This window comes from Alligator sinensis, unplaced genomic scaffold (genome assembly GCF_000455745.1).
Source record: "Alligator sinensis unplaced genomic scaffold, ASM45574v1 scaffold607_1, whole genome shotgun sequence".
NCBI classification, from domain to species: domain Eukaryota; kingdom Metazoa; phylum Chordata; order Crocodylia; family Alligatoridae; genus Alligator; species Alligator sinensis.
In genome coordinates this window covers 187,153-198,648 of record NW_005841935.1, presented here as the reverse complement: position 1 = coordinate 198,648, position 11,496 = coordinate 187,153, and the positions used below count along the sequence as shown (strand labels likewise).

At 55.2% G+C, this 11,496-nt stretch overlaps 1 protein-coding gene across 1 annotated transcript in view; it reads right to left on the bottom strand.

The window, feature by feature from the left end:
* SLC49A3 (solute carrier family 49 member 3) overlaps positions 1-11,496 on the bottom strand; it is a 55,872-nt gene that overhangs the window by 22,235 nt on the left and 22,141 nt on the right. Inside the window, 1 exon segment of the mRNA XM_014518009.2 lies at positions 3,907-4,126. Within this exon segment, the coding sequence (XP_014373495.2) occupies positions 3,907-4,126 (220 nt within the window).

The following is an 11,496-nucleotide window of genomic DNA, read 5'->3' as shown; positions in this document are numbered from 1 at the left end:
GAGAAGGATGGCAGCTCTGAGAGGTTTGGGCACCATGGTTTAGCCAGGAGGCTTTATGTTTGAGTTATAGCCAGGAGGCTCGAGTTTATGTTCGGCTTTAATATTACACCGGAGGCTTGGGTGAGGCTGTAGGGGTTGGAGGAGGCCTCATAGGAACCCCAGAGGGGTGGGGCCCCAGCGCCAGCGAGGGCGCAGCGCCAGTGCAGGCGCAGCTCACAGTGAGGAGCGCAACCAGTAGGTTGCAGGCGGGGAACAAAGACCTCGGGCTGTGTGCGGGGTATGTAGACCCCAGCCCCAGAGAGGGGCAGCCTTGAGAAGCCCCAGCGCAGGCACAGCCAGCCCCAGAGAGGGGGTGCTATTGTTAAAGAGCCCAGCGTGGGCACAGCGAGCCCCAGAGAGGGGGTGATATTATTGAGAAGCTCGGCGCAGGCGTGTAAAGTCCCCGAGAAGGGGGAGACTGTTGAGGAGCCCGAGACGGGCGTAGCAAGCCCGGGTAGTGGGCTAGTGCTGCAATAGACCTCAGACACGGGCAAGGTGCTGTGGTGGACCCCGACGACAGGGGTTAGCAGCACAAAGCCCAGGAGAAGGGCAAGGTGCGACGGTGGTCCCCGGCAAGAGGGGATAGCAGCACGGTGCGCCCGGAGGGGGGAGGTTAGCAGCGCGGTGGGCCTAAAAGACCATAGGGCTCGATACGAGTTCCCAGAGGGGATAAGGGTCCCTGAGCGGGACAACACTATTAGAGAGAGCCCAGAGTGGGCTAGATTACAGAGGAGGCCCGGGAGAGCGGGCAAGTTGATTTGTGACAGGACAACGTCTATCCCATCAGCGAGGCTTGGGGCATGGTATTAGGGGTGGTAGGAGCCACGCGTAGCCCATAAGGCTAGGGTGCCCCAAGGCACTCAGGGGTGCAGGATAAGACTACACGAGGGGTCCAGGAGTTTACGTGCCCAAGGAGACGCAAGGCAGCCTCCCAACCTTATTTAACAGCAAAGACGTGGCGGGCGAGATTCGAGGGTGCCCTTGGGCTGAATTGGCAGGGGGAAAGGGCCTTAAGGAGATCACGGCCCTCCTAAAGGTCCCCGCCGTGACAATACGGTATCTCATTCTGTTCTCGTAAATAAACCAACAGGCTGTGATGTAGATGATTATGCGGTCAGGTGGGTGGCAAATTGGCTCAGGGGTTGCACCCAGAGAGTGGTGGTGATTGGGTTGATATCGACCTGGAAAGATGTGGACAGTGGAGTCCCGCAAGGCTCAGTTCTTGGACTGGTGCTATTCAATGTCTTCATCATTGACTTGGACAAGGGAATAGAGAGCACCCTGTCCAAGTTCACAGATGATACTAAATTATGGGGCAAAATTAACACAGTAGAGGGTAGGGAACAGATCAGTCAGATTGGGACAGGTTGGGAAAATGGGCAGAACGAAATAGGATGCAGTTCAACAAATACAAGTGCAAAGTGCTGCACCTGGACAAAAAGAATCGCCAGCACGCAGGCTGAGGGATGACCTTCTCAGCAGCACAGCAGTGGAACGGGATCTTGGAGTTATAGATGAACATGAGTCGTCAATGTGACAAAGTGATCAACAAGGCTAACCGCACTTTATCATGCATTAGCAGATGCATGATGAACAGGTCCAGGGAGGTGATGCTCCCTTCTTTGCGGCACTGGTCAGGCCGCAGTTGGAGTACTGTGTCCAGTTTTGGGGGCTGCACTTCAAGAGAGATGTGGAGAATCTTGAGAGGGTCCAGAGGAGGGCCACTCATGGTCAGAGGCCTGCAGGCAAGGCCCTATGAGGAGAGACTGAGGGAGCTCACAAGAGAAGGCTGAGAGGTGATCTTATGGCTACCTATAAATTCATCAGGGGAGGGCAGCAGGGAATAGGAGATGCTCTATTTACTAGGGCACTCCCTAGAGTATCTAGGAACAATGGCCACAGATTGACAGAGAGCAGATTTAGGTTGGACATTAGAAAGACCTTCTTCACAGTAAGGGTTGCCAGAATCTGGAATGGGCTTCCAAGAGAGCTGGTGCTCTCCCCTACTTTGGGGGTCTTCAAAAGGAGACTGGATAAGCATCTAGCTGGGGTCAGATGACCCCAACGCTCTTTCCTGCCCAGGGAAGGGGGTCGGACTTGATGACCTACTGAGGTCCCTTCCGACCCTAACATCTATGAATCTATGAAAGGGGCCATGCTGCCCCTCTCCTTGCTACAGAAGAAAGCAACCTCCCTGCAGTTCGTGCCAATCTGACCATGGTGTAAAATTCCTGATCCCAAATGTGGTGATCAGTCTGATCCAGAGCAGAGGGGCAAGACCCTCTAGCCAGGGACCTCGAGGTTTTGGTTCCAGCACGAGCACTGGCATACCTCAGTCTAAATCCAATACTTCCAAAAAAGGCAAAAAAATCCCTGACACTTGTAGCAACAGTAGGGGGGAAAACTTCCCTCCTGCCCCATGGGGCAAGCAGCAAAGCCAAGAAACATGGGAAAACTAAAGACCCTCCATCCTGCTGTGCAACCTGGGGACAGCAAAGCTAACTCCACACATCATATTGTCTTATTGGCTCCCCTTTCTATATCCTCCCCATAAACTTATCAGCACTTTTAATCTTCTTTCAGAGCTAAGCCAGTTGTGGATCTCTGCGTAATTCTCCTACATCTGAGCACAGTCCTCTCTAATATCCACCTACTCTATGCTTCAGAGCTCTTATTATCTGCCAGAGATCCATGGGAGGTGAAGAGAGTCCTGGGGTTCTAACTGCTGCTGTTTACCAGGCAAAGCTACTTGTAGGTCATTCCTATCCAAAGCTTATGTAGAGAGAAAGTTGCTCAGAATTTACCCCAGACTTTTCATGTGATAATGGATAAATTAACTTACTTCCCTCTCTGTAACACGAAGGAACTTTTCTGCATGTGGAGTTTTGCAAAGTGTCGATTCAGCTGTAGGTAGCTTTTTCAATGTTAGTGTGACAGGTGCGTTGTCTCAAGGTTGATCACTACAATGACCTGCCCACCTATCTGGGCAATTTCCACCCCCCATCTCACCTGCCACATCTTTGATGTAATGAGTAAGTTGGTTGTAGGTGAGAGGCTACCCCTTTAATGCCCTAATGCCTAGGGCACACTACATGACTCTGACCTTCCCTTATCGTGTCCCATGCCTCACAGATGTTATAGTGTTATCAATTCTAGGCGCCACCTCAACACCAAGCCCTCCAGTTCCTGTCTCTCTGCACCACTCGGGTGCCAAGTTTTCTGCTGTCTAGCTTTCTGGGTCTCTCTCCCTGATGCCTGGCTCTGCCCCTTTCTCTGGCACCTGGCTCTCTGCACCTCTCTGGCACCCAGCTCAACATGCCCCTCACTAGGTTCTACCCAGATCATGTGCCCCTTTCTCCGAGCACTAATGAGGCCTCCAAACCTCCCCTTATAGCTTCATCCTGGTCTTCCAGATTAAACCATAACACAAATACAAGCCCCTGGACCACAACATAACAATGCTAATGGAGACTGGGTCTGTTTCTTTAAGGAGGTAAAACTTCTCTCCTTAGGACCACATCTCTTAGCCTTAGTTGCCTTAGACTCCTGGAGCCTCACTGTTCTTGTAGGAAGCACCTAGTCTCAGGTAGCTCATTGGTGCAGAAGCTCCTTTCCTTGGCAGTTGCTAGAGAGAGAGAGCCCCTACTAGCTCCAGCTCTGGGTTTATATCCCCAGGACCCTGCCGCCTGCCAGTAAGGACTTACTGCAAAGCACTGAGCTTGAATGTGTGTCATAGAGGGGTGGCACTAGTACTCTTCTGGCACATGCAGTTCCTCTTACATAACTCCAGAGATGGCATACATGGACAGCAGGTTTTAATACAGACAAGCCTCATGGCAGTTCAGCATATTTGTAGCTGTTACTTACACATTGAAGATATTGTATTTGCTATAGCTCTCTGGTGGTCTGGGAACCAGAGGGCTGCCAGCTTAGTCGGAGAAAAAATGATGAGTGGCTGTGCCAGTGCACAGAGGGACTGTCCCACAAACAGGAACAAGCTGCCCAAGATTCCATTTCTCACGTAATTCATGACACTGAAAGCCCGGATAACACAGCCAATCATGTTCAGCCAGGCACTGAGGATTATCTGCAACAAAGGGAGAAGGAGAGGAGTCACATAGTGAACTAGCTGTGGACTGAGAGGCTGAATTAAACTCTAACATGGTGCATGACTCCAGGCCTCCCAACCTGTAGCTATTCCATCTACAGAAAAAAGGCATTTATGCATCCATACTGGGCTGTGTGGATACCAATGGGTCATTTGCTGATTACAACTCACAGTGGGTGCGTCTACACAAGATGCTTTGCTTGAGATTAGAGCTAATTACTGCACAGTAGACATCACCATCTACACATGCATTACTATGCATTACACATGCTTACTGTGCAGTAATTTGCTCTAATGGCAAGTAAATTTGCTACCTGTAAATACAAGAAGCAAATTTACTTTCAATTAGATACTGCACAGTAGCGCATATGTAGATGCCTGACCAGGAACAAACATGCTTCCAGTCAGCCAAGCAGCAGGGGGAGGGAGATGGCTCCCTGCCCATGGGAGTTGCCTGCTGCCCGGGCAGACTCCACCACCAGAGCCTGGGCAGGGACTATGGCCCCCTGCCCGGGCAGCAGGGAGCTCCCAGCTCCTGGTTCACAATTGGGAAGGAGGGCCTGGGACATCCTTATCCTTATAAGAATCCCCAGCTTGGGCCCCCTGACCACAGGGCTCCTGCAGGGAGAAAAGAATCTCCCAGCCCCGGCCCCATGATCACAGAGAGGAGTCTGGGAGTTCCCTGATGCCAAGGCAAAGGGACATTGTCCCTTCCCAGGCTCCAGTGGCAGAGCCTGCCCAGGCAGCTCCTGGAGGCAGGGAGCAATGTCCCAGTCCCTGCCAAGAGATAGCCGTCTCCTGGCCCCATGCCCCCTGTCAGCCCCTAGGCTAGCACCCACACAGGGGCCTGGTGCAGGGCCTCAGGGAACAGAAGTAATCTGCTGCTAGGAGCAGCAGATCTGTTACCGCATCCCTGCACATGTAAACTTGTGCCCAGAGAGTTTACTTTCGAGTACTTTAGAGTAAATTGCTCCTGTATTATTTGCACATATGAATGCATCTACACGATACTTTACCGCAGTTTTCTGCTCAGTAAGTGTGCACATCTACACATGCACATGCTGACCATGCAGTAAACTGTGCTATTCATGAGTAAATTTGCTACCTGCAAATGCAAGTAGCAAATTTATTGGCAAGTAGTTACTGCGCAGTAGTGCATGTGTAGATACCAACCGGGAGCAAATTTGCTCCCCGTCAGCCTGTTAGCTACAAATGTCCAACTTGGGATCCTTAAAATTCTGGTTTATTAGGCAGATTGAAGCACTGTAATGGAGTTAAATCATAAACCTTGGGGCTGGTGTCCCCCCCCCACACACACACATGCACACACACAGTAGCAAGCTACAAGAGTCAGGTATACCTATCCCACAGGCACTGGAGTCTGCCGTTGAGGCTTCTTTCAGCATGGTGTTATCTTCCAGAAGGGGGTTGCCAGCTGGTCCTTCTGGCTGGGCAGGTCAGGTGCTGGTCAAGTTGGAGATCAAGAGGGCACCCCTGAGGGTCACTTTTCACTGCTTTTTATCTGTCCTTAGCAGACTTTGGTGACTCCCCAGTTTTCAGGTTTGCCCAATCCAGGGGTCATTGACCCTCGTGGGACTTCCCTCCTCGGTGGCTACTGGATGGCATCTGTCAGCCCCAGGGGTCGTCCGCATGTACATGCAGGTTTGGAAGTCCGTTGATGAATTTTGAATAGGGCTCTGGGAATGGTTGATCTGGAGATATTCAGCCCAAAAGTTGGTCCCCGGCGTTGATTAACTCAGGCCAGGGCTTCTAGCCCTTGATCAGTGACGTTTAGAGATTTCCCGGTTGTTACATTGTCTTCTATTGAGTTCTTCCGTTGGTTGATCTGCAGTTTCCTTAGGTGTTAATCGCTGCCTGCTACCGTGTTACACATTCAATCACTGATTCACTCGCTCTTTCAGGGGCCAGTCTGATACAGGGAACGGCAGTTTGACTCCTGCCCTTGTTAACATTGTTACAATGTATAACTTACTTATGAAACTAAACACATTTAGTTGAAAGTTGAAAGGTGAGGAGTATAAAATATAAGCTACAAAAGTAATGCCATGGCACACAAATAAGATAAAAATACCAAAATACAAGGGGAGATGCAAAATGCACACACACAAATTTCAAAACACAATTCCTTATCTTAAAGTGAAAGAAAGAAGGAAGAAAAGGTAGAAGAGGAAAAACATATCCAAGGATGGGAGAGCAACTGCAGGCAAGAGGAAAAGGGGCTTTCTGCTACAAGCCCTGCCACTAGAGGACCAGCCCCAGGCTAGTCCCAGGGCCAAGGGGTTGGGAGCCTCTCCTGCCTCAGGGCTGGGATGGCTCTATGGCAGCCCCAGTCCCAGGCCCTTAAAAGCCTGCAAGCAGTCTGAGCCCTGGGGCACATGTGCAGGGAGCCTGGGGTGACTGCTGGCCATTGCTCTCCCTACACAGGCTACAGGCCAGCTCTACCAGTCTGCTTGCACCCTGGCACTGCTCTGTGGCATCGTAGTGCCACGCAGCTGTCAGCCCTACAGGGTGCTCTAGGCTCCTGCAAGGCTTGCCAGCACCCAGGCCCAGCTGCAGCCAACTCATGGACACTGGGGCCAGTTCCAGCTGGCCGCAGCCAACCCCCAGCAGCCTGCCCAGACCCTGCAGGTGCTGTGGGACATTGCCTTGCTGCACAACTGCTAGTCCCATGCTGTGCCCCTGCATGGAGGCCTGGAGAACCAATGCAGGAGCCATGATGGCCTCATCACCAACACCATATGCCATCTCCTGGATTCCCAACTGGTCACAGGAAGAAACTGGAGACCTTGTAGTGCTGTGGGGTGAGGCAGAGGTGCAAAGGCAGTTCATGTGGGGCGGGCACTCTAATGTGCATGTATATGAGGGGCTGAAAGTTATATTTTAGTTAAATTGAATGTTGAATATTCTGTGTTCACTCTGGCTTGATAATGCTTTTGCAATCCTTTAGTGCCATAGGTGTGTGACAGCCCGACAGCTCCATGACCTCAGACCCAGCCACAAGGTGCAGCTGGCCATGTCACCACCAGCTGGAGCAGCACCAGCTCCTCCCTGGGGGCCTACCCAGGCAGCTGCAAGCCGTGCCCTTCTTATTGACAAGTCTTCCAAGAGCTGCACATGGTCACTGCCAGCCGGACTGACGTAAGCCACCAGGTACACCATACCCACCCATGTGGTAAGCCCTGCACTAGGTGGAGGGGGTGCTTCCAGCCCTGGCTCCTGTCCCTGGCTCCTATCCCCGGGCATGGCCTTTGCCCCAGCCTCACTTACCAGCCTGGCCACGCTCCCCTGGCCCATGGATTCCTTCCCCCATAGCACACAGGGAAGCAGGAGACAGCGCAAAACTTTACTGAACAGCCTGTATCCCCATAGATAGGTGGGTACAGGTTTCTCACATGCCGAGAACTGTGTTAATGCTGGTGGTGATGTCCTCCTTGCTTGCAGGGGGCAGAGACATACAGCACAGTCACAAGTAGCCCTTCAGATGGCGGTGGAGGTTGTGGGGCAGTGCAGGCTTGCCTGCCACACCGTCAAAACTCAGGGTCCTGTGCCAGGTGCACATGTGCGTCTGGGGCACCATGATCATAAGAAACAGCAGGGCATAGTGGGTCAGGCACCCCTGGGTCCACGCAAACAGCTCCTTGTGCTGCACCAAGGACACGTACAGCAGTAGCACGTGCAGGGCACAGAGTGGCTATTGGGGGAGGTGGGGACTGGCCCCAGGATGCCTCTCTGGGGATGCCCCTGCAGGAACGGCAGGGGTGCAGGCAGCTCCTCGTCCCAGTCATCCAGAAGCTCCATGCCTCCTGAGCCCAGGTGCCATGGGCTTGGTGGCAGCACAGGAGACAGGCTAGCCTGCACGAGGAGAAACGGGGAGAGTGGGTCTGGAGCCTTGGCAGCAGGAGCTGCCAGGAGCCTGGCATGTTCTGGCCTAGGAATAGGGTGGGGGAAGCAAGCTGCCTGCAGCCAGCACCCAGCAGCCCACTAGACCCTGGGGAGCAAGTGGGGATAGGGGGCTTGGATGGCGGTCACCCGGGCCCAGGCCTGTCCAGCCAACTTACCATGGTCCATGGGCACCTGTGCATGCATGACCCCTGATTTGAGGCCAGACAACGCATAGCTTTCCTGGTACAGAGCATCTAATTTCAGATATGTTGCAAACTCTCATAAACAGCTTCTTATGGCTGTGCAGGTCCAGCAGCTGCACATAGGGGAGAGGCAGCAGTTGGCAGCCAGGATGCACTGTCAGGGTCACCACCACTGATGGCTGGGGCCCTGCGATGCGGCAGTTCCATAGGAAGAGGATCCAGGACTGGACCTTCCTTCTGGACTGGCTGGTAAACGCGGCAGAGGATGTCACCTGTCAGGACAGGTGGTGGATGAAAGCTTTCATCTGCCAGGACATGCCGGACTGGAGTGGGGAAGTGTGGGACCAATGCAAGGAAGCGCGGGACCAGGTAAACCAGGAATACAGGGTGCAGCTCCTGGCCCTGGAGAAGCAGCATGTGGAGGCCCTGGAGCAGCAGGCTGTGTTCGTGGCCAGGGCAGTGGAAGCCATGGAGAACGACTGCAGGGTGCTGGACACCATCCTTGTCCTGGCAGTCACCTGCATGCCACCCACTGCCCTGCCCCTGGTAGTAGCCCTGCCTGGCCCCTGACAGCCACCTGCCACCCAGCAGCAGTCCCCCACGTGGGCCTGGGCAGAGGTCCAGCACTGCCTCCACTAGCCAGAAGCCCCTGCCCTGGTCCCCACCCTGGGTCCCTCACCATCAGCCCTTTTGCCTGGTCCCAGCCCCATCACTTGCCCCGACTCCACGCAGGCATAGAGCAGGAGCTGCCTGCAACAGGGCCAGGACCGCGTGCCCATGCTGCTGGCCCTGCCCACTGGCTGCCGCAGAGGGAGCCATGCATACCAGGGGAGAAGCGGCTGCCATGGCCTCTGAACAAGTCCCCCCACTCCACCCCTGCTGGGCTTGCCACGGCATGCATACCCGCAGGGGAAAGGCCAGAGGCTGGGTTGCTGGCCCCCTGTCCCTGGGTTCCACCCTCACCCCACAGCCCCCGACCCCAGGAGGGCACACACACAACCACAGCATTTCCCAGTGTGAAATAGTTCACATGGGGAACAGGGTGTTTTATTGGTGGTGGGTCAGGTGGGTGGTGGACGGGCTCTGGTGTTGGGGAGGGAGGGGAGGAAGGGCTGTGTTGCTGGCAGGGGGCATCAGTTTGTGTGAGAGCAATAAAGTATTTTCCTGAGAACTGTCTGCAGTAAGCATAGTGCTGGGGGTAGGCAGTGGGGCAAGGGTCCTTGGGCAGCTATCTAGGTGGGCTACAGTGGGGAGTGCAGGAGAAGGTGGTCAGCCAGTGCCTCTCACAACTGGTGCCCTAGCCCCCACTGGCAGGTGTGCACCTCGCCCAGAGCCTTGGCTGGGAGGCCCGCTGCTGTCACTGCCACCTCAGCTGGTGCTCCTGCTGCCAGACATCTTCCACCTGCTGTGACTCCTCCACCCAGACCTCATAAAAGAACTCCCCCAGGCCTCAGATTTTATGCAGCAAGCAGGCTGCGACGATGACTTGGGGAATGTTGGCCTCTATGAACTCAAAGCAGGCAATGAGGGTTCATCAGCATCCATTCAAGCATCCAAAAGCATACTTCACCAGGGTACAGGTCCAGCCCAGGCACCAGTTGAAGTGGGTGTGGCAGGGGTCCAGCTGGTTGGCGTAGGGCTGCGTGAGCCATATGAAGAGCAGGTAGGCAGGGTACCCAGTGAGGAGGGGTGGGACCACAAAAGCGCCCAGCTGGAGGTCTGGCACCCAGGGCACGAAGCACCCACCCTACACCAGGTTTAGCAGGGTGAAGTTCCTGAAGACACGGGTGTCGTGGGCACTGCCCATCCAGTCAGCACACACGTTGGTGAAGGTGCTGCAGTGGTCTATGACAGCCTGAACCATGACAGAGTAGAAGCCCCACTGGCTGTAGGGGGGCGGTCACCATGGGGTGGGAAGGTGATGGGGATGTGGGTCTTATCCAGGGCCCCAATGCATTGGGGGAATCCCAGGGCACGGAGCCCTTCCAGCACTGCCAGGGGGTTGTGCATGCAGAGCACTGTGTGCCCCAGCACATTCTGGAGGGTGCCGCACAAGTGATGACCTTGTCCATGCCAAAGAGGTGGTCGATGTAGGCTGGCGGGCGTGGCTAATTTCAGCAGGGCAATGGCAAACCAGGTGTCTGCAGGGAGAGGCTGCCTCATGGTGGTGTCCTGCTGCTCCAGGTGTGGGCAGAGGTGCTCCAGGAGGTCCTGGAAGATGGCCCAGGTCATGAGGAACACTTCCAGCTTGTCATCCCAGGTGGCCTGGACAATGTGCAGCCACCACTCTTGGCTGGCCAGGCAGACCCAGAGGCAGTGGGCTGGGAGGCCCAGGATGGCATGAACGGCCCTGGCAGTGGCATCTAGGAGTGTGTCATTGGCGCTCCTGCAGGGTCCAGCCACCAGGACAGGGTCCAGGTGGCAGCTGTGTTGAAGCAGGAGGCCTGGGATGGTGCAGTGAGGCCAGGCAGGCAGTCACTGCATGCGGGGGAGCAAGCAGGGCCAAGACAGCCATGAACCAGACTGCTATCTGGCTCATGGCCATCTGGGCCCTGCTTGCTCCCCTCTGTGCAACTGCCTGCCTGGCCCCACCACAGTGGGCCAGTGGCACTGCAGGCCAGCAAGGCCAGCACAGTGGCCAGCAGGAGCCTGAGGCACTAGGCATCACTGCCAGGGGCTACGGCTGGAGCAGCCATGGCATGGGGAGGCAGAGACTGCACTGAGAGCTGCTGCGTGCTGCCACTGTGCTGTGTGGCAGCACTCTCTTTGTTGCTTGTGCCTCCCTGCACTATGGCTGCTCCAGCCCCCTGGCCCTGGCAGCGATGACCGGTGTCCTGGGCTCCTGCTGGCCGCCGCGCTGGTCCTAAGGCCCAGCAACCATCTGGCCCCCATCCCTGCTCTCCCATGCACAGCAACTGCCTGCCTGGCCACACTGCACCATCCCAGGGCCATTGCTGTGCACCTGCCATCTTGACCCCATCTAACTGGCCAGACCCCAGCACAGATGCCAACGACAGGCTCCAGGATGCCACTACTGGCTGTTGCCCTCCTGGGCCTCCAGCCCTACCATCTCTGGCCCCACCAGGCCAGTCAGGACTCGTGGCGGCACATTGTCCAGCACACCTGATATGATGAGCAGTGGCTGGAACTGTTCCTCATGACCTGGGCCACCTTCTGGGACCTCCTGGAACAAATCTGCCCAACCAGAGTAGCAGGACACTGGCATGTGGCTGCCCCTCCCCA